Source organism: Cydia fagiglandana, chromosome 14 (genome assembly GCF_963556715.1).
Source record: "Cydia fagiglandana chromosome 14, ilCydFagi1.1, whole genome shotgun sequence".
In the NCBI taxonomy this organism is placed as follows: domain Eukaryota; kingdom Metazoa; phylum Arthropoda; class Insecta; order Lepidoptera; family Tortricidae; genus Cydia; species Cydia fagiglandana.
This window is the reverse complement of record NC_085945.1, coordinates 2,123,356-2,146,857: the sequence shown is the minus strand read 5'-3', so window position 1 is coordinate 2,146,857 and position 23,502 is coordinate 2,123,356. Positions and strand designations below refer to the sequence as shown.

The 23,502-nt window shown below is 38.8% G+C and overlaps 1 protein-coding gene across 2 annotated transcripts in view; it reads right to left on the bottom strand.

Annotated features, from left to right (window-relative positions):
* Positions 1-1,660: 1,660 nt before the first annotated feature.
* Positions 1,661-23,502, bottom strand: part of LOC134670643 (protein Fe65 homolog) — a 115,411-nt gene continuing 93,569 nt past the window's right edge. For both annotated transcript variants that reach the window (XM_063528452.1, XM_063528453.1), the window contains exons 7-14: positions 22,433-22,551; positions 21,764-21,959; positions 20,986-21,113; positions 18,888-19,081; positions 11,006-11,208; positions 10,072-10,248; positions 9,185-9,343; positions 1,661-7,428 (exon numbers count right to left, since the gene is read on the bottom strand). In XM_063528452.1, the coding sequence (XP_063384522.1) occupies positions 9,203-9,343; positions 10,072-10,248; positions 11,006-11,208; positions 18,888-19,081; positions 20,986-21,113; positions 21,764-21,959; positions 22,433-22,551 (1,158 nt within the window). In that variant the 3' untranslated portion in view covers positions 1,661-7,428; positions 9,185-9,202. The remainder of the gene's footprint in view (positions 7,429-9,184; positions 9,344-10,071; positions 10,249-11,005; positions 11,209-18,887; positions 19,082-20,985; positions 21,114-21,763; positions 21,960-22,432; positions 22,552-23,502) is intronic.

The window sequence follows — 23,502 nt, the reverse complement described above, 5'->3', positions numbered from 1 at the left end:
CCCCTTTTTAACCCTGTTAGGGGATGAATTTTACAAAACGCTGAAATTACTTTTCCTGTCTTTTAATAATATCCCCAAATACAAAGATTCAAGTCCCGCGTTCGAAAATTTTTTTGATATCCATACAAACTTTCAACTCCTTTTTCACCACCTTAGGGGATGAATTTTCAAAAACGCTGAAATTAGTTTTCTTGTATTTTAATAATATATCGTTTTACGAAGTTTTAAATTCCTAGCTTAAAATAAAACTTGAACCCCGTACAAACTTTCATCCCCTTTTTAACCCCCTTAGGGGTTGAATTTCTCAAAATCGCTTCTTATCTCTTGTACACTTTATAAATGTAATCTAGTGTGCAAATTTCAACTTTTATTTCTTTTGTAGTTTCGGCTCCGCGTAGCAAAAATCTCCAACCAAATTTTTCACCTTTTTACCTTTTTCTTGTAAAATTACTATGAAATTGAAAAAACAAATATCAGCAATGAATTCTACGTCTTTGGTTTATACGAAAATGATACCAAACTTGCCCTAGTACCCACCAGGATCAGAGTAGATTTTTTTTAAAGATGACGGATGGCGGCCGTCTTTGTACCCCACCCTCCCCCCCACTTCACGCTAGAAATGCTTAGAATTACTCAAATATCAGATGTGATGAAGCTCATAGCTTAATAAAATTTTTTTGGGTCATGTATGGCAGCGTTACATAACTGACTCCAGTATGCCACTCGAAGGGTTCGAAAAAAATTGTGATGTAGATACATCATTAATTAAGTTCACTCTATAAGTACTCTATTCGACCTACGGAAATAAAGCCTGACCAGGGGCCGATTTTTGAATTCCGATCGCTCGATTTCAGCACTCGAAAATCGGTGTAAACCAGAGAAATGCTAATTTTTGAAATACGAGCGGTAGAAATTGGGAATCGAGTGGTATAGACCACTCGTTTTCAATTCTATTAGTATAATTTAAAGGCCTAGTAGTGGAGATTAAACGAAATACACGAAATCGAGTGGTCGAATTTCAACAATCGGTCCCCAGTAACATAAGATCACGCGCCATGTTGCGGAATTTCATTGGAACTACTTTTTTTACTATACTGTCACAAATTGAACGAGAATGACAGCGCCCTCTTGACAATGATCATATATTACTGATCAGGCTTTCCAGTCGGAAGACAGCCTAAAAATGTCGTAATAAACCTCATGCACATAACTGTTTATTGGGCGAATCGACTTTTTCTTGTCACTTTCCATGATTAAGGTCTCCTGGTCACTCTTAAAACCAAGTTTTATGATATTTAAAACAACCAAACATTTTTTATGACAGTTACAGTGCCTTTCAATAAGGTCATCTACTGAGCATATTTAGTAGAATGTAGTTTAACAATTCTTCGAATAAAGTAATGTCGCCTGGTTGACGGGAAAGAATAACAACAACAAAAAGTTGATCCAATCCAATCTTTTGTAGGAGATCATTCCAATTTTTTGTTGCTGCGTACTTGAATCCTCCCCTAAATAACGGTTTTATGTTTAGGGATAAGCAAGGAATGTTTCCTATTAATATTAGGTCCCCAGAATGACGAACGACTTTTGATTTTCTTATACAAATCTGAAAATTAATTTTCTTTCAGCAAACGAAAGGTTTACGGTAATAAAATACAAGTTATGTGTTTATTAATATTTTTTTATTAATTTCACAAAAGTATTCATTAAAAGCCACAGTTTGAAGGCTTTTAAGCTGTTGAAGCGATGACAGTATATAACATTATTCCCATTTTATCCAACGGTGAGCTAAACTGGATTCTGAAGCTATCTAAATAACTACATATAAACGTTTACAATTTATAGAAAATATTGACATATACTTCATCTGGTAAAAGGCAGCCGAAGCTTGCATTTTTCACATCTATTGCATCTAAACAACCGAGCGAAGATACTCGGACTTAAATATCGATTTATATTCTGTATAAATAATTTTAATTACTTATTTTAAAGTGTGATTAACACTATTTTACGTATAGTAAGAACAGCTCAGTGTGTACTGACGTATGTTATATAAAGTGAAAAGCGACACTGATCCTAATATTTGAAATATATTTTGAAGCTAGTTTGTGATTTCTAACCCGAACGTCTTATTCTAATTTGGGGGTGGAAAATGGCCTTTCAGATGTTACTTAAAATGTTTAAACATCTTAAGAATCAAAACCAAATAATAATTACAATATTGACTAGTCAACTGTCAAAGGCGAAAGATGGAATGTAATTCCACATTTGGAAACTGTGGCTTAGTCGCTATCAGTGAGATATATTATCGGTTCAGTGCGGCCGGAATGCTTAAAAATATCTGAACAAGCACTTTGTACGCCTTGGCAAGAGGCGTGTTCAGATATTTATGAGCGTCTTGTGGCTGCTTCGATATACATATAAGTATGATGGCAACTGTACCTACAACGAAAGTTCACATTATCGCCACCTAGCCTCTCGGCAAGTAAGTCAATCCCTGGAATATGTAATTTTAATAAAATTATAAACATAAAAGTTACAGTTACAAAATAAAAGGGCCTGTATTGATTTGAATGAACTTTTTAGCTGCCAGTAACAATTTTTGGAACTGCTTGTATTTTTGTTTCGAAGGATACATTTTTTCTTCCAAATTGTTCCTATGATCGCGTCTCCTGGGTCACTTTTCAAAAACTGTTTCATAGGAATTTGTAGTTGAGGCATATAAGCCCATTCTGCTGTGAGTCATCTACTTGTCGGTGTTTTAAGATTTATTTCTCTGTAAGTGTCTCCTGGCTCACAGATAACAGTGCAAAAGAACAAAAACTAGTTGATCGATTTATTTATAACTGAGACATACCTAAAGGCCATTTTCTACCCTGCGTTATATAGAGTATCTTATTTGTTGTAGTGTTACAGACACAAAAACACTATTATTATTATTACTTTATTATTTTACCCTTCATGTCACATTAACTTTGGAACTCGTTTGGGAGTTAATTCGAAAACTTGTGGGTCCCAGTACGCTCAATACGATAAACATTCATCTCCATATTCACTATCAAAAACAAAATAAACTAGTCATTTTATTCGCCCAAAGCTAACATTGCTCGAGCCGCCATCTTGAAGTTAAGTTCAATATGGCGGCTCCATTTGAATACTATTAGATTGCGTTCGCTATTAATTTTTACTACAATTTTTATTATGAACGCTAAATATCGTGTAGAAATATAATTGTAAAAAGCTCAATGTGTTTTCAACACCCTTGTTATTATGAGGTTTCAGATTGTATTTTGTAGTGCCCAGTTAAAAAGTTTACAACATAAAAGACCCTTTATAAGCTTACACGATAATTTACAAACATCCATTGCGGTGTCATACCAAAAATATTTACTTATCTTTGCAATTAAATTCACTCAATTTATAAACTTGTACAAGCCTAAGCAAAAATAATATCTTTTACTATACAAATAGGGTCAATTTAGACTATGCTACGTCCAGCGTTGGGACAAAGTATAGTTAAACGAATCTTATCACTAGTTCATACCGTGCTCGACAGACTGAAATCGTCAATCGACTCCCTCTCAAAGTCACTGTCGCGAGAAAACATCGCTATGTCCTTCCGCCTCGCGCGAGAATCGCATAGCGATTGACAGAGAGCGCGCTTTAACAGCTGAACGATGTGACTTTGTAAAGGCGTCCGCAACTAACAATATATTTTTATTGCATTTGCATACCGTCCGTTTTGTGTAACTAAAATCTCAAGTCTGTCACATTAAACTCACACCATTTAACACTCCAATATTATCTACCCTACAACTAAACGAATTCCATTGTTTACAAATATTTACAAACTCCACAGGGTCATTATTAATACTTTAATCTTACACCTTAAATTACATTAACTAAAAAAGCTTGTGACAGTTGTCACAGAGGACATTTTTATAAATTATAAATGGCGTCGAATGTACAGAAGCAATAATGAACTATGGACTAGGATTTTATAATAATTAGGAGCTAAAGCATATACAAACGTACCTCAAACCGCTTGCCTATCAAGCCTGGCAGTCCAATTTCAAAGAAAAATGTGCTTTAAGCGTAACTCGTACGGTTTACTTTTGCGTACCAAACTTCAGCGTTGAAAATGTGACCACCAGTCTAATAATCTTTGGTAGTTTAAGCAGAGGCGTAGCTTAGCGGTTATGCAGACGTAGTTTGAGGTATTATAAAAGTAGTTAACAAAAATACGTGGGTTAAACACTTCACTGAGATAACTAAGCATATTGTTTTCTTCTTTTGATGAAAAAAGAGAGATACTTATGTAAATCTCACTGTAAGTATTAAAAAAATACAATCATCATAAAATATGTACATATACTGGGTCAAGCAAATCTTGTCAGTAGCAAACGGCGGCAAATTTGAAAAATCGCGGGTTAGCAACACTGTGTTCGAATAATTCGAAAAACGCGTGTCATCTGTGTTTTATCTGTGGAATGTGGATATGAATAACAATTTCAAACATTTTCAATAGAGAATCCGCGAGTGACAATTTGAATTGACGTACGTGACAAGGCGCGCTCAGCGGAAAAAAGTTTTGGTTCGATGTACATTGTACATTGCTGCTTTTCTTAGCGCAATACTACTCTTTGAGTGTTGCCCTACTTTAGTTTGCTTTACATTGCTACTGACAAGATTTGCTTGACGCACTATATGTGCGGCCAAAAACCTCACAAATATCCGAACAACGCATCTATTGTCAAGCGACTTGAGTGCTTGTTCAGATATTTTTGAACACCTCGGCCACTCTAATACATATCTGATGGTGACTGTACAATCAACGCCAATAAGATTTGAACAAACGCTCAAAAAATATTCTATTAAAGTAGGTATGTAAGTGAACAACAAAAAATATGAAAATATACTTTAATAAATTTAAAAATTGTGAACCCAAATGAAAATACAAAAATTCAAACAATTTGAGATCAACGTGAAATACATTTAAATACCCTCTTAAATCGTTAATTTGTTATAGTCCTTTTTACTAACATTAAATATTGTGATACCCGGCCTCAAAACAAAGTGAATGTAAGTGTTTATTATCTAAAATTAATAAGGACTAAATTAAGGTAGCGCAGTCGCTATAACGGAGAGGATAGGTGCTCAAAAATATCTGAACATGCGCTTTAACGTCTTGATAAAGGCTTTGTTCAGACAATTGTGAACACACTGGCCGCTCCGATATATCTGATTGCGACTGTACACTCAAAAACGCACGTACCTATATGTTCAAATGGTTCTCAACTCACACCCACTTTGCAGTGACAAAATGTGAAAATCTCCGATGTGTGATGTGTGTCTTATTTCCGAGGAAATTTGACATCTATGGTGTCTCTGCTACATTATGTCGCTTGCCAAACCGATGCAGAGTTAGGTCAGAGTGATTTTTCACAACAATTTGAACATATGTATATTATTAAGATTGTAACACTTATATTTTGACTGTAGTTTAACTTAATTAAAAAGTATATAGGTAGGTATATGAACACTTCTTATTTGTTTACTGTACTATGTTATAATGACCTACAAGCTGTTTTAATGCACACCTGACGTTAATCGATCATTTAGACACAGAATAATAACACTAGATGGCGTTAAAGGCGTTCAACTTACTCATTTGGTGAGTGTATTAACTTAACTGTTTTTGTTATTGAGGATGTCTCCTGGGTCACTATTTAAAAACCACGTTTTGAGGGGGGATTTGAATTCCCCCCTCATACATTTTTTGGCCATCTGCTAAGCATCATCTCGGAGTGTGTTAGTTGTCTCCTGGCTAACGGGACAAAATAACAAAAAGAAATGATTTAATCTCCCTTCTGTTAAAAATATCGTAATAAGTCGAATAATTTTAGGCCAATTTCATCCATTACTGAACAGTCTAAGCCAAAGAAAACCAATCAGAAATGAACTCTGATGTGAAGAGATAAAAAATATTTTCAAGTAAATTGTTAGTTAACTAGTCGCTCTATGAGCTATAGAATTCGCGAAACACCATGGCACCGCCATTTTGAAATATTTCCAAAAAGTGAATTAAAAAAAAATCGATCCTGCTCACACAATTTCACGGGAATCGTTTGAAAAATGCGTCCTATAGAGAAAAACAGCCGGACACAAAAGAATTGTTGCCCAAGCTGAAAAAATCACTATTGCTTTTAATACCACTAAAAAGAATAAGTACCTACTAACGTACTTAGGCAAATGGGAAATGGTGGTAAATTTTCTTAAAACGTTTTTCTTGCCTTTTAACATCAGATGTGCATAAATAAATAACCCTCTATATGACAGACCGTATACAAAAACTAATAGATATGTATATTGACGCAGTCATGACGAAAGCCGTGTGAAGCTTGCCTGCAATGTCAGTTGAACCTTACTGTGATGACAATACGTTTCAATTTCTTAAAAAACAATACGTTTTAAACAATATTGAATCCCTCCTAATGTAAAGCTGGATATTATAGTGCGGTTTGCAGTTGCTTGGGCTTATGACGCTATTAATCTTATTGAAATACAGTTGTAGGACAAAAGGCGGGAAATATAGATAAAGTAGAGGGAATTAAAGAAAGTGGTGTGGTTAACCATCCTGTCTTAGTTTTCATGTTGGTATAGCGACTATTTTCAAGAGAAAGGACCGAATATTTTATTACAATGTGGTCTGTTTGAACTGCTCGTGTTTTTGATCTCTTCTGTACCAGCCTCTGTGTCTCTTATCTGTCTTGTGTTCTGATGAAGTAGCAGCCTTTTCCATAATATCCCACCACCACACCTTAACGGTTTCGCTGTGCAGTTTCGTCGAACGTATTACATTAGGTTATTTTGTAATCGTTGTGTTTTCCTACGTTCGCTATAATCGCAAACGGACTCCACCGACAAAAGTTGTTGTGTGTCAGGCTTAAATATTAACCCCTTGACCGTCAAAGACGTCAACAGACGCGCGCGGCAACGCCCCAATCCTTCATACATTCCATTTTTACCATTACGCTCCGAGCACGAAAGGTGTGGTGATGTACAAGGGGTTAAAAAGGTTAGGTCGAAGTTTCGTTTTCTTGCCTCCCTGTCACTCGAATATGTGCGATAGAGAGGCAAATAGATGAAGGAATTTGTACGAAGTGGTTTGTGGTGGCCCTGTTCGCTCATAGCCTTCGTATAGTTATGTGTAGGTAGGTATAGTTGACGAAATATAATTTTCACCGATCTTTCAAGCAGCTTGTAAGGGGATTTGTGCAAATTATATTTCGTCCCCTGGGGTTAAAAAAATGGGTAATATAAGGCAGAAATATGACTAGAAGTTATAAATGAACCCAAGCAACTGCACCCGGGATGCGCAAGCTACGCTGCGCCTGCGTCCGCCTCGTGGGGAGTAGCGACCTCTATCTGGAAATTGAGAAAAATACGTCAATTTTTATAACGATTGTGATCTTATATTTAAACTATGTACCTAAGTATTAAGAGTCCTCAAGCAAGTTCGGTTCTCACTACAAACGTAGTTAGATTGCTCTAAAACTTTATACTTACAATAAGATAAGGTATAAGTATCTAGTCCTGTAATTGCATAGTATTAAGCTTCAGATACCATAGTTAAAAAAATACAGCGAATTTATGTTTTTCATTTCGCGGCCGTGGATTCTTACTAGGGCTCGCGGTCGTGTCCGGGTTTCGTGTAAACGTGTTCGGTACCCGTTTCCGAACTACACGTACACGGTTTTCTGACCCGTTCTGCACGTGTAGTCGGGTACACGTGTAATTAAGATCCGTGTATCCGGGTACCCGTGTGCCCGTGTACACGGCGAAACGGACCTTAAATACACGCGGGCCTAACCCGCCCTTGGCGTGTAGCGGAGATTGAAGTAATGTGTAAAGTTTTAAATAAAACAAAGATTCAGGTTCAGGAGCTCCGACTGTTTAGCAGTTTCATTTTATCGGATGTTCAATGTGATTGATATGTGTTGTACCAATTTAATTGATTTTTCACCTCAGCAGCTCGAACAGGGTACTTTGCTACTTAAAAACAGTGAGCAAATTTTGCTAATAGAAAATATAACATATTCCGTTCGTTGAAGTTTCAGTAAGCATAACTATCTACTTTTATATTAGATAATCATTACGGTTTACTTTAATTATTAAAAAACTACATCAATGAAGAAAATTAAATACCTATCATTCAACGGTTAGTAAGATATTGTTAAATTTAATATTTTAAACTTTCGCGTTTTGAATACATATTAACTCACATTATAGACGGTAAATAAAGGTAATTGAATATAATTCGCGTTAGACCCGTCTATAATGTGAGTTAATATTGTTAAATTTAATCTTATGATTATTAAAACAAAGTGTACTTACCTACCTATTATTGACATTACTAATCAATCCAGTAAAACTGCAAAGTAGGTAATCGAATGTTCCTAACCTCCCACATATTCAATCGTATGTCTTCATAGCACGAATCTCCGCTACACGAGAGTGAAGGGTCGAACCGGCGGGTAAATAAGATCCGTTATTTCGTGTATCCGTGTACCCGTGTACACGGGTACCCGTGTAAACGTTTCCGAATCCGGGCGGGTTCGTGTAGTTCGGGTTCTTAAGCCCGGCGGGCTTAAGAACACGGGTACCCGTGTCAGCGTGTAACACGTGTATCGGGAGCTCTAATTCTTACCCTGCCGGGTCCGCATCAGTGATCCGAAAGATCAATAAAAGGAAACACCACGACGCTGATAATTCCCAATGAGGTTAGTTCGTTATTCGAATTGACACAGGTCAATTCGTGGGAACGAACCACAGACAAAACATCCTCCAGACTTAGCATAGTCGCGCTACCCCCTCTGCCACGCATACGGTAATTCTACTCCATGTTCGAGTCGAAAGTGTCTTTGTGTGACGTCCGTGTCTTTGAATGGACCAATCACGGCACGGGACTTCAGTCACCTCGTCCCGCGCACGCCCGCATTTTTGGCATCATCGGTTGCATGAAATAATTGCTCTAAACTCGGTCTAGAGGATTCCTAGTCTATGGATCGAACGGACCTCAGACTCTCTACTTAAATGAGGCGTTGCAAAATGCCAAGGACTCTAAGAAGTAGTAAGTACATAGATAGATCCGCAAAATATGTTTTCAAGGCAAAATTCTAACCTCTTGCGACTCCTGTGTTCAAGAAGGCCGACGGCCAATGACGGAGCCCACGATAGACTTCAGGGTCTGGCCGAGCGACCCTCGGGAGTCACCCGACCCTGCCCCAGGTGAGCGTGGTGGCGCTCCGCCGTGGGCGTCCAGACATTTTTGATAGCGGAGCTGAAAAATAGCGTCACAGATTAGTTGGGTAAATAAACTTTCTCTTGTCACTCGTTGCCGCGGTTACGGTCGCCTGGGTGACTTTTAAAAGCCTTGTTTTATGGTTTCACGTTACTATTGTCGCCTGGGTGACGGTACAGAATAACTACAAAATACTGTAGTATACTGTAGTTATTCTGTACCGTCACCCAGGCGACAATAGTGTCATGATAGCGGTGAACACTTTATATGTTTAACTTTCCTACGAATCTTTTTGAATCCTACCTACTTAGCAATACCAATCACAGTAACTGTGTTAACTGTTAACAGAGTGATCAATGTCACCCAGCAGAGATTTGATATGACACTTCCCATTAAAATTTGGCGAACGCTTTAACGGTGACAGACGGTTTAATACAACCGACCCTAAATGCATAATGAAGTAGGATATATCGTCGGGTGACAAGCAAAAGTCACTAACTAACACCATTGAAATTATTGGACAATAAACCATGTTACAGGTGTAATAAAGTACATTGTTACTTTAATTTTTTGATAGTACTTAGTGAATTTTGCTTGTCACCCGATGATATTACCTTGCAGGCAGCCTCGATAGTCTTGCACAGGGCCCCGGACGAGGGCTCAGCGTGGAAGCAGTGCGCCACGAACATGTCCCGAGCCGTGAGCACGATGAACGCGCAGCGCCGCAGGTCACGGCCGAGGACAGGTGGCTATGTCGGGACATTTACCTTGCAGGCAGCCTCAATAGTCTTGCACAGGGCCCCGGACGAGGGCTCGGCGTGGAAGCAGTGCGCCACGAACATGTCCTGAGCCGTGTGCACGATGAACGCACAACGCCGCACGTCACGGCCGATGCCGAGGAATGACAGGTAGCGGACGCGGCATTCCACTATGGGGCTCGATTCCTGGACACATAAGTGTTATAATATAACATATATATCTGATATGTGCGAGAGAATCAAATGAATTAATACCTTATATATTTTGTTGCTAGGTGACTATTTGTCAATCAAAAATCGAGCACATATCAGCTTTGGAAAGCGCAACGATGATATGTCAGTTAGGTTTCTTATCGTTTTCATGGTTTTCACTGGGCTAGGGTATCTGGTTGGAGTAGCCAAAGGACAGAAAGCGCGGTAGGGTGAGCCGTCTCACAATCTAAATGGTCTTCGCGGTTGGCGAATAAGTTCGTAGAATGAACTACTGAGTTGTTGTTCAACAAATGGTTCTTCATAGGAAGTGTAATCAATGAGAACTCACCACATTATCAGTAATAGCGGTCGCCACACAGACGGTGCCTTACCAGCCGCTAATGGTTCCAAGGCATCGTTCAGCACGTCCATGCCCGTGGCGATAACGAGGTAGCTTCAGTGCGTCATTAAAGACGTCTATAGGTACCTATGCCCGTTACGCTATGTCACAGACTTAAGTCTTGACTCACCCCAATTTATCGAAGACACCAAGTTCAAAACACTCACCCCTTCCTCAAAAAATAGTGATCATAGACGGCGCCACAGCCACAGCGACGGGTCTCCACGCGGAACGCGCCCTAGCAGCCGCCAAGCGGTCCAGGGCGTCGTTGAGGACATCCATGCCGGTGGCGCGGGACACCTTCGCGCTGTCGAGATCGCTTGCTTATAACAGTTCGACCGAAGTACTCACCCCTTCTTCAGTAATAGTGATCATAGACGGCGCGACAGCCACAGCGACGGGTCTCCACGCGGAAGGCGCCCTAGCCGCCGCTAAGCGCTCCAGGGCGTCGTTGAGGACGTCCATGCCGGTGGCGCGGGGCACCTCCGCGCTGCCGAGGTAGCGCGCGCGCACGGTCTTGCGCGGCTCCTCCATGGGCGTCGGGAACGAAGCCCCTGGAAAACGGTCGTGTTCTGTTTAACCCCTTACTGTATCATGTAATAAAAAAAATTGTTTGAATTCGAACTTTAATAACAGTCAATACAATAGAGTTGAATATCATATCCGCCATAGAAACAAATTCCTGAAAAAGTGCGTTGTCTTGGATCTCAGCCGTTTTCTGTTAGCTAACTGTAGCAAGAAAGCCGGGATAGTGCTAATAAAAGAATAACGCGTGAATTTAAGTGATACCTAGTTAGTAGTTGGGCGTTTTCAGAAATAAATATTGATAATTTTTAAGAAAAAAAAACCGACTTCTATGGGGCCCGGTGAAAAATTATGGTAGATGGTGCACTATGTAGAAAAGGAGGTAAAACCAGTACTTTCTAGTAGCATTTCGTTTCCGTAAGGGTCGTAGTTCTAGCCTAACCTAACCCACTTCTCTGATTGCAGTTCGGTTCTGTGAGGATCGTAGTTCGAACCTAATCAAACCCACTTTTCTAGTAGCATTTCGTTTCTGTAAAGCCCGCAGTGCTAACCTAACCTAACCCACTTTTGTTTGGTCTGTGAGGATCGAAGTTCAAACCTAACCTAACCTACTTAACGGCGCATGCCGTGCGGTGTACGGGGGTATGAGCGGGAGGGGTTTGGCATCATCATACTATAGTAGTGGACCCTATAATGGACGTGGAACCAGTAATGGGACAAAAAAACATAATTCCACTAAAATAAGTATCTAAAAGTAGTTTATAAACACTGGCTGTATATTATCATAAATAAGAGTCCTAGAGCTGTTTCAGTTTGAAGTTTTATTAAATTTGGTTGTTTTTTAAGAAATTGGCGTCAACCTGAAAGTTGTCGTGTCACTGAAAAAAAATACCACTACGAATTCTTAACAACTTCGCTAAAAGAGGTGAGTTAATTTATTAAATTTTAATTAATTAATACTTGATGAAAACTAGAATGTGTTTTGTTAATTGCATTTACCATGAGATAAGGTATACAACACACTATGTTGTGACACCACAGATGTAAAAAAATAGTGGTATTTGGCCCAATCCCATTATAGGAGCTGTAAAACTGCGTACCTCCTATGATGGGACAAATGACAGAATGATGCTTGCTATGCCATAATTTCATGTTTAAACAATACAGAAATAAAATGTAATTAAGAAATATGTCAATCAGGACGTATTCTCGGACTTCGGATAAATTAATATCGTTTTTCCAAACTTTTATTTAACTTGCCCTGTTAGTTAGTGTGGGTCCAATCTTGGTAGCTGAATTTGAGCCACTTTTCGATTTCCGATTCAGTTGAAATTTTGTGTAAGTACGTAATTAAGTATGCAAATCAGATGATAATGCAATATTATGATAACATGGACCTGATCTGATGATGGAGACAGGAGTAGGCCATGGGAACTTTATCGCATTAAACCCTAACTAATTGTGTTATTGTGTTGTTGTGTTGTATTAGAATTGTCTCGATGGATCTAATACAATAATAATTGGCTGTGGAAAGAAAAATACATTCAGCGATAAAAGCTTATACCAAAAATTGTTTTATTTTGCCGTAATTTATTCCCCATTTCAATATTTTATACTGATAGAGCAATGTCCATTATAGGGGGCCCATTACTGGATCCACGTCCATTACCGGGGGCCCATTACTGGAACTTTGGTGTCCATGACTGGAGAAAAAAAGCATAGTTTTAATTTGTTAAATATGTGGAAACTAATTGCAGTATCTTTGATACAATACGCCTAAAACATGAAAGACGGATAGGACTTTCATCTTTTAACACGCTAAGCGGTAGACCATTAACATGTATAAGGGAAATATCATAAATACTCCAAATTTCCTCTTAAATGTCCCATGACTGGTGCTGTTACTATATATACCTACATTTTATGGTAGGTAATCATAGCGGTTTATTTAGTTTAGGTATCATAGTGATTTTCCGGGTCAAGGTCCAGCCCAAGTAACATTTTAGTCCTATAATTTTAGTTTTTATCGCTAAAAGCTTGTATAGACGTCGTATTAAGGTTCCAGAGGTGACCACCTGTTGTATAAAAGCGTTTGGCAACACCTTTTTGCTCTATAGGCTTATACAGCTAATATATTCTATAAACAATTGATGTAAAGGTTTACATCATCATTTTATAGAGCCGTTATAGGCGTGTACTATGACAGGTTCAAATATAACCACTATAGAGCAATATTACTGTATAATAGTCTTTGGAATCACTTTTATGCAACAAATTTGCACTATTAAGGGTCCTCTGCAAGCCACTATAGTTTTGTGTTTTAACATTGACCAAAACCCAACTATACAACGATTTTAGGATATAGTGACTTTAGAGATCACTGCTATAGTACATAATACTTTAGTAGTTTGCTCTATTAAAGTTCCCTGCAAGCCGCTATAGTTCTGTGTTTTAACAGTGACAAAAACCCAACTATACTACGATTTTAGGATATATTGGCTTTAGAGATCACTGCTATAGTACATAATACTTTGTAGTTTGCGCTATTAAGGTTCCCTGCAAGCCGCTATAGTTTTGTGTTTTAACAGTGACAAAAACCCAACTATACAACGATTTCAGGATACAGTAGCTTTAAAGATCACTGCTATAGTACATAATACTTTAGTAGTTTGCGCTATTAAGGTTCCCTGGAAGCCGCTATAGTTTTGTGTTTTAACAGTGACGAAAATCCAACTGTACAACAATTTTAGGATATAGTGACTTTAGAGATCACTGCTATAGTACATAATACTTTAGTAGTTTGCGCTATTAAGGTTCCCTGCAAGCCGCTATAGTTTTGTGTTTTAACAGTGACAAAAACCCAACTATACAACGATTTTAGGATATAGTGGCTTTAGAGATCACTGCTATAGTACATAATACTTTAGTAGTTTGCGCTATTAAGATTCCCTGCTAGCCGCTATAGTTTTGTGTTTTAACAGTGACAAAAACCCATCTATACAACGATTTCAGGATATAGTGGCTTTAGAGATCACTGTTATAGTACATAATACTTTAGTAGTCATATGAACACTATTATACAACTCTTTTGCTCTGTAGTAGCGTTTTTGGGACATATTTTTATAGCATTAAAAATCGCTTTCGTAGTTTTTAAATCCCTATTATATCTCATCGCTGTAAACGTCACAATGACTCTTTTATATCACAAAACTGTTGTATAGTGGTTTTTCTTTTTTCTTTTAAAAGACAACAACGTTATAGCTGAGTTTTTATGTCTTTTATAAACCGAGTTAGATACATAAAGGTAGAAACCGACTACTTGTAAATGATAAATTTGATCTGTAATGGCTACTTATATCTTGCTTATATAAGTTCAGGCCTAAGCCACATAATGTGGTTCCGTACAAAATATTTTTATATTAATGAATTGATAAAAAAAGACCCCAGTGATATTAGTGATTGTAGTTCAGATTTATCATCAATGGTTTAATACAAGCATATAATCGTGACGGTTTTGATATTTATCGCCATCCATTATTAGCACATTTTTTTTACCAATAACACTGAAAAAGAAAACAACAGTAATAACTACATCTTAATTTAAAAAAAATCCTACGTCTTTCTAAAGAGTTTGTTGGTGTAACTGGGTCACAGCAAAATTCTTTTGGAACCCTAATTTTAATCATGATGGCGGTGAATATTTCGTCGTAAGTTCTATAGTTAGCCTATAAAAGCGTCGGATTTACTTCTTGGCTGTATAGTAGTAAATATGGTGAATATCATAATATTTTACTAAATTATTTTATTAAAATCATAAATAAATCGAGGGGGCATTTAAAATTCCTCATTAACCTAATACTATTCTAACGGTAAAACTTCCGTCCCATATACTTTTTGCGCTAAGGACCGAATTATTCGACATCTAAATGACGCATATTAATATAGTCTTTACTTGTCACCATTTTACTTAGTACTTACCGTTTTTGTGAAGTAAACACACAACAAAACCACTCACAACAGTTGATGGAAAACTTGATAGCAAATTGCGTAGTAAAGGAACTATAAATTCTACAATAGTATAAAAAAGCACTATAATAGAATTTCAAATACTACTATAGTATAAAACAAGCACTATAATGGAATCTCAAATGCTACTATAGTATAAATTGACACTATAATGGCGTTTCTGACAACAAATTAGAACAAGAATCATGCATTATATCACTTTTATAGACCTAAAACGTCACGACTGACACTGCTACAGGTCTACTATATCACTGAATGGCACTAAAGATGCGCCATTTTGGCTTTATACAACCTTCATAGGTCTTTTATAGGACCTTAAGTGGTATTTAGGAAACGTTCTATCGACTGCTATAGTACCACAAATTGTTACTTGGGAGGTCTCTGAGTCCGAGTCCGGGTCTGAGTCTGGGTCCGAGTCCGGGTCCGAGTCCGGGTCAGAGTCCGGGTCCGAGTCCGGGTCCAAGTCCGAGTCCGAGTCCAGGTCCGGTTCCGATCCGGGTACGAGTCCGGGTCCCAGTCCAAGTCAAAATCGAAATTCGAAATCACCAAACGTGTACTATGCGTCGTTGAAGAGTTCTGTTCGGATCATCATCAGCAGTTCCACTTCATCAAATGCGACAGTTTTTAATGTAAATGCTTGATTTTATGATGAAAATACAGAAAATTCTATACGTATGCCTTTAAGATTTGAGGAGTTCCCTCGATTCCTTATGGATCCCATCATCAGAACTCGAGCTTGACAGAAATGTGGCTTAAAAACTAAACTTGCTTAGCAAACATAACGAAGAGGACAAATCGCCAAACGTGAACTATGCGTCGTTGAAGAGTTCCGTTCTGATAATCATCAGCAGTTCCACTCCATCAAATGCGACAGTTTTTAATGAAAATGCTTGATTTTCTGATGAAAATACAAAAACCTCTATACGCATGCCTTTAAAATTTGAGGAGTTCCCTCGATTTCTCATGGATCCCATCATCAGAACTCAAGTTTGACAAAAATGTTGCTTAAAAACTTAACTTGCTTAACAAACATAAGGAAGAGGACAAATCGCCAAAGGTGAACTATGCGTCGTTGAAGAGTTCCGTTCTGATCATCATCAGCAGTTCCACTTCATCAAATGTCACGTTTTTGAATGTATATGCTTGATTTGTTGATAAAAACACAAAAATCACTATATATATGCCTTTAAGATTTGAGGAGTTCCGTCGATTCCTCATGGATCCCATCATCAGAACTGGATTTTGACAAAAACGGGACCAATCTGTATGCATATACATGCAATCAAAAAAAGAATTTTTAAAATCGGTCCAGTAATGACGGAGATATGGAGTAAAAAACATAAAAAATAAAAAAAATAAAAATAAAAAAAAACATACAACCGAATTGATAACCTCCTCCTTTGGGATTTGGAAGTCGGTTAAAAACCTGATTCTTTCACATCTGGACGTTCTTGGGCTCATTCTACTCAGAATCGACAGCATTCTCCATCCCACCATTAAAAAAAGATGTCCCAAAATGTCCATTCCATTACGTCACGTTTTAGTATGAAAAAAAAATTCACTTGTATGTGCGTGACGTAGTGGAATGTACAATTTTCATACAAATTTTTGGGACATTTTATTTTATCATCAGAATTGAATACTTATGCTAGTGATTCTGAGTTGAAAGAACCCAAAAACACCGGGATCTGTGAGAATCGGGTATTCGATATTTATTTCTGAAAACGCCCAGTTAGTAAAATATGACATGTGAAAGTGCCCCTGTGGCATGTATTTGTTCCACGAAAAATGTTTTTATCTACACACATATCATAAACTGTCTATGATGCCTTCAAAATTCGTAAATAATGGCCCACATTACGATAAACTGTTTTGTTACAGCAAATTTCTTATCTGTGAAAATGTGGTAATAGTTTCATTACTATATCAAAATCGATTTGGTAATGCATTTCAAATTTCGAACATCTCTGAAAAAAAAAGCAATTTGATTTGACCCCTATTCTAATATCAGTTGAGATGACGTTTTATTCGAAATCAAATGACAATTGCATACAATATTGACAAACTCGCATGTAAGTTGGTATCGGACGATATGGTAATCGACCCCGACTCTAGTTTGTCTCTGAATTAAAAAAAAACTACGGATGCGTGACGTGCGTGAAAAAAGTTTTCATTTGCCGCCATTTGACGTACAGTTTATCTTTTAGATAGTTGATAAGTAAAATATTAATTTGTTTTGTTGTTTTTAAAGGAACTATAACAAAAGTTTCGTGTAAAATGTGCGATAAAGATATTTCGGAAACGCCATCTCATATCCGCGAGTTCCGCCAGAGAGCAAAGTCGGCTGTAATATGAAGTTAGTGAATATATCATAGAAAGTTTATAATATGTGTGTAGATAAAGCAGTGTATGTAACTATACATAATTAGGCATTAAAACACTCGTGTGATACTATTATGAAACTCATTTCATTCGTTTCATAAACCCACACTCGTATTTTAATGCCTTTCATTATGTAGCAGTCACATAAACTACTATTATAGTATTAAGGAGTATTTGACATAAATAATAATTTTAATAACTAGGATAATAATGATATTTGTAAATAAGTATAGAATTCTAGATTTTAAGTATTGTAACAACCGTGTTCTTGCAAATAAATTAAGATTTATGATTTATGCTGAATAAATGTTTGATGTTAAGATTGCATTTATAAGTTGTGCTTTTAGGCTTGTTGAACTTCTTTTTTTAGGGTTCCGTACCCAAAGGGTAAAACGGGACCCTATTACTAAGACTTCGCTGTCCGTCCGTTCGTCCGTCCGTCCGTCCGTCCGTCTGTCACCAGGCTGTATCTCACGAACCGTGATAGCTAGACAATTGAAATTTTCACAGATGATGTATTTCTGTTGCCGCTATAACAACAAATACTAAAAACAGAATAAAATAAAGATTTAAATGGGGCTCCCATACAACAAACGTGATTTTTGACCAAAGTTAAGCAACGTCGGGAGGGGTCAGTACTTGGATGGGTGACCGTTTTCTATTTGCTTTTTTTTCTTTTTTGCCCCGGTTTTTTGTCACTGGTGGAGGTAATCTTCATTGGGTACTGCCAGCCCGGTATCCGGCAACACACAGAGAGATAGAGTCCCACGAGCCCCACGACAAACTTCGGAATACGTTATGCAGGCTTCACTTTTACAGAGTTATTTGGGGCTTTCCGTTTCTGCTTCTAAACTTCTAAGACATTACGATGCCTTTATATTTGTAGGATATGGTTAAAAATTTTAGTTATCTCTCCAACGAAAAGATAGGCCGCAATGAAGTCTTTTGTGTCCTTTCTTCTGAACTTTATTCCTAAGATTCCATTGCCCATGCGGTAGATTAGCCTTTCCCAACCTTGTTTTGCGAAACGGCTCCGTACATCTTGCACCGATCTAATGATAGCGAATCCTCTGGAATAAAGGATGACCCACGTTAGACCGGGCAGTGTCCGGGTCGGCGCTTCCGGACTTTCGCTTTTTATGGAAAGCAACACGTGATCACCTGTCATTTGTCTTAGAAAAGTAAGCGCCGCGGAAGCTCCGGACACGGCCCGGTTGGTAATCTGAGTCATCCTTAAGTCTGCGAAACTCAGGCTGGAAAGCATTATGCTACATAAAAGAAGAATGCGAACAGTATGTACCGGAGAGCGGGCGGGGCCGGCGCGCGGCGGGCAGGTCGGTGGGGCGCGGCGGCGGCTGCAGCGAGCGCTCGATCATGATGCGCTTGCAGATGTCGCGCAGCGCGTTGGCGATGCTGCGCGCCGGCGCCTCGCAGCGGAACACGTGGCACATGTGCCGCCGCGTCAAGCGGTCGCGGGCCACGTACGCGAAGTCCCTGAACCGATCATACTCTCATCAGACATTATAAAACAATACACTGAGAGAAAAGTACAACAAAAATACACTTAGAATTACAAAAATAAACTTAATCCGGGGACAAGGAGAGTTAACTAATAGGAACAGATTGACTTTTGTAATTTCTATTAGTTCTTGCAATTTCTATTATCTGTTTGTTGAAATTATATTTGGGATTACTGAGCTGTTTGTAGAAATAAATAAACTTTACAGAAATAGTGAAAAGTCCATAATTATTACTAAAACTTAATTTTTCCCCCAGTACAGAACTGTTTTTTAATTCCTGGTGATGATTTTTTTCTCAGTGTATGAGTCCAAATCTGGAGAACGCGCAGTTAATGTAAGTACCTGTTTGTGAAAGGCTCGCTATAACTCATTCTTGCGCGCTAACCCCTCGTATGTTTAGACACGTATCCGTGCGTGTAAATTTAAGTCTATTGTTTTCACTGTCAAGGTCACTTTTTCAATTATCATATTCGGCAGGCTGCATACGAGCGGTCAAGTAATAAGTGTCTAAAAGATACGCACTAAATAAGTAAGTAGGTACCTAGTTAAGGTAAGTACATTTAAAGTGTGATGCGTATTAATAACGCAGCCGCCAAAGCGTAACCAGTACGGTTACCATCAGTTTGTCACTGACATAAACATTAAACGCCGTCGAGAACGTAATTTACTTTCTATACATCCCGTTTGCACTAATATGCGAGTGCGAGCGAGATGTATAGAAAGTAAATTACGTTCTCGACGGCGTTTATGTCAGTGACAAACTGATGGTAACCGTACAGAGGGGCTACCGCGAAAACCGAAATTCGCATATTGCGAGGATCTTTCTCTTTGACTCCAATGAAGGCGTAAGTAATTAGAGTGACAGAAAAATGCCCACAATTTGCGAACTTCGATTTTCGCGGTTATAGCCCAGATCTAGATGCACCAGGTTTACGATAATCTCCTCGAGTTAACATTTGCGTTGTATTTGTGGGAAAAGGTTAACGTTATTGTTTGTATATTTACCTTTCACTGTTCCAGGATAGCAAAACAAAAAACAGTTTCAATAAACACATGGGCTCTCATCGTTTCAGTTCTGAAGAGTCATTTATCTATTCATAAAGCTAAGTCATTTATTCATAGAGTCTTAAGCAGCTCTTCAAAAATCGGATCAATGGCCAACTGGCCAGATAGTTCAACTCAGATCATATTATATTACTGGCAGGTAGAATTTCAGTCAGTGTTCTTTAAGATTGACAGAGTGGACGTATTTTTGCAAAAGGGAACCAACCAACACCAAATACTCATAGAAAATAAACGTTTGAATGAGTATTTGGTGTGGGTTGCTTCTCGTTTGCATAAATAGGTCCCGTTACCAAAATACCTACAGTGGAAATTTGGAGACCAAAAGATTGTATTGTACCTATGACGTTTCTTAGTACAAATAAGTTGCTAATCTGTACCAGTAGATACAACCAAAGGTGAAGCAACTTTAATAATAATAAATTCATTTATTTCAGATACATGATCCATAATTACACAATTAACACATAAAACACACTCAATATGTACATTAAAATTAAAATTAGAATCAATAAAAAATAAATTAATTAAAATAATAACATTAATTTAAAATTAAAACTAAAATTACATGGTCAGTTAGACGCCCTGTGCAGCTTATCCCAGTGAAGCTGGAAAGGGCCGTCTAGGCGCTCTGCCACCGTCTGAAGGAGGCTATTCGGGCTGCCACGCAGGCGCCTCACCAAGGACGCAACGCGCTTGCGCATTATGGCATGGAAGCCATCTGTACGTCTCTCGCAAAACATCCCCGATAATACTTAAAATAAATAATAATAAAAAATACTTAATCTGTCTCCATAACTTTCTTCCAGTACTTACCGTCCGTTGTCCCTGCCCACACCCCACACGCGTATGGTGTGTATGGGTTGTGTGTGCAGAGTGTTCAGGCTCTCAGGGTCGATGAGCTTCAGGGCCCCATCGTCCAAGTCCATGAACAGGTCTTTACCCTGGAATGAAAGATGAGGTTGTAGAGTATTTGACCATGGATACAAGAAACTAGAAATGGGGGTACTGGCGGAGTGACGAAGGATAGAACGGATTAGTTGGACTTAATGGAACAGCTAAATCGAATAAAGAGGTTTTGAATATGATAGGAGAGAAAAATATGTTTGTTAAAAACAATACTCAATAAATGATTGGAAACATGATATGATACGACGACTTCATTTGAAATATCTTAGAGGGCAAGGAGAGACAAAGGAAAACCAGGACTGACCTAATTATGAACCTCAGAGAAGTTACTATTGCCTACGTACTACGAAAACTTCAAGAGACACAGAAAATAAAGTCACCGTCATCATACTTAGATCGTTCCGGCCTAGACTGAGACGATGCACTTATTCACGGCGCGGCTAGAATGTTCTGGAGTCAGACCTGCCTCGAATATTTCCACCCTGGTAGGTACTACATGAGTTACATGACATAAGGCTACTTGCATCACCCCAGCGACCGACTTGGTTGAGCAGATCGTTCCGGCCCAGACACTGATCGACGGTACACTTATTGATGGCGTGGCTGGAACGATCTGGAATCAAATATGCCTCGAAGATCTCCACCCATAGACCATACGAAGTAACCAGGAGATAAGGCTACTTACATCACCCCAGCGACCGACTTGGTCGAGCAGGTCGTTCCGACCCAGGCTAAGATCGACGATGCACTTGTTCACAGCGCGGCTGGAACGTTCTGGGGTCAGATCTGCCTCGGAGATCTCGACCCAGCCCAGGGACCGTACGAAGAAGCGCACGGCGCGCGCGCTGTCGGGCTCGGGGCGAGCGGGGAAACTGCGACGTCTGTGGAAGGAAAACGGGAACTTTATAATTTGGCGACGAAAAAACGCCAAAAGTAATATCGCTAAAGCTAAAGGCATCGGCACAGGTCGGTATTTCTCTTTCTCAGATGTTGGCGGTAGTCGTAAGCATCAGCTCTTTATAATATTTTTCCTGGGGTCAATATTTGGTTTATATAATAAAAGTTTGCCGCCCCTTATCCCATCAAAACTGATCGTGAGATTCGGCTAGTGCTGTCTCTGACTACTCACAGACTCTGGAAGGGACTAGAGTCTGGGCAGTGTCTGGAAGAGACTTTAGAAAAAATTACCCTCCCATAGACCAGCCAAAATGCATACATTTTACAGCCAAATTATTTTTCGCGATTTCGGAGTTGGTCCCATAGTAAAAGTTGCTCAGTATAATCACAAAACCTCTCTGGCAGTTATTTTTAGCCACCCTGTATTATATCCCTATTATTGTACGGACCGACTTACTTATATGACATCTCCTCCTTCCGTTTCCTCTCAGCCTCCTGGTCCGTATGATCCGCCAGCGCCCCACTGGTGGTACTTCTGGTCACGGAGGAGGTCATGACACCGTCATACTTGTTCACCTGTTGTTAAAAAACTGTTTTAATGAAGTGCGGGTCTGTTGGGTTAGAAACGCGTTGATGTCTTTTGTTCTGTACAGTGAGTAAGTATTGCATAATGAATATTTTAGTTGTCCGAGTTGTTGTATAAGCAATATTTGAGTTTAGTCAGAAATGTAATAGAATACCTATGCAACATTAAAAGTGTGTCATTATAGACTGATTTATAAGGCGTTGTTTAACCCTTTGAACGCCTTCTGTCAAACAAAAACGTCATGCCTACGCCAATATCTCTGGCATAAGCTAGCAGCTAGCAAATATAAACGTTCTTGGCGCCACGGGCTCGACTTCTTAAGACGTCTTTAAGCGCGTTCGGCGTCCAAAGGGTTACAAAAAAGGGTGAAAAAATATGGTTGTCTGTAAAGTCGGTGTACGGACGATAATTTTGCGTGATAACGTCATTGTAAGAAAATATTACCATTACATTACGTAAATTTTACCGTGGAGATTTGTAGACAATGTTACCATGGAGATCCATCCACAACGTGACACTTTTTCGTGCATGCTACCGGTGTTCATCGATTTATAAGACGTTATCACGTCAAAAAGGGAAAAGGTAAAAAAGGGGAAGGGGAAGTGGGCGGACCGCCGCACAAACGAATCAATCCTTAGCCAGCTGAAAATTCGAACACGACTCTCCACTATTTGCACACAGCGCATACTTCGATTCTTTGGACACGTGGCTAGACGCGAAGATAGTCTAGAGGTATTGATGATGGTCGGTCACGTAGAAGGGAAGAGAAGTAGAGGAAGAGCGCCTACCCGGTGGATAGACACAGTAAAGGCATATGCAGGACCCAAGGCCCAGACCTGCCTGCAAATGGCGCAGGATAGGAGTGCCTGGAAGAAAGTGGTATTAGGACTTGGTAATCACGACCCTCAGCAATGAAGATACGACTGGAAAGAAGAAAAAGG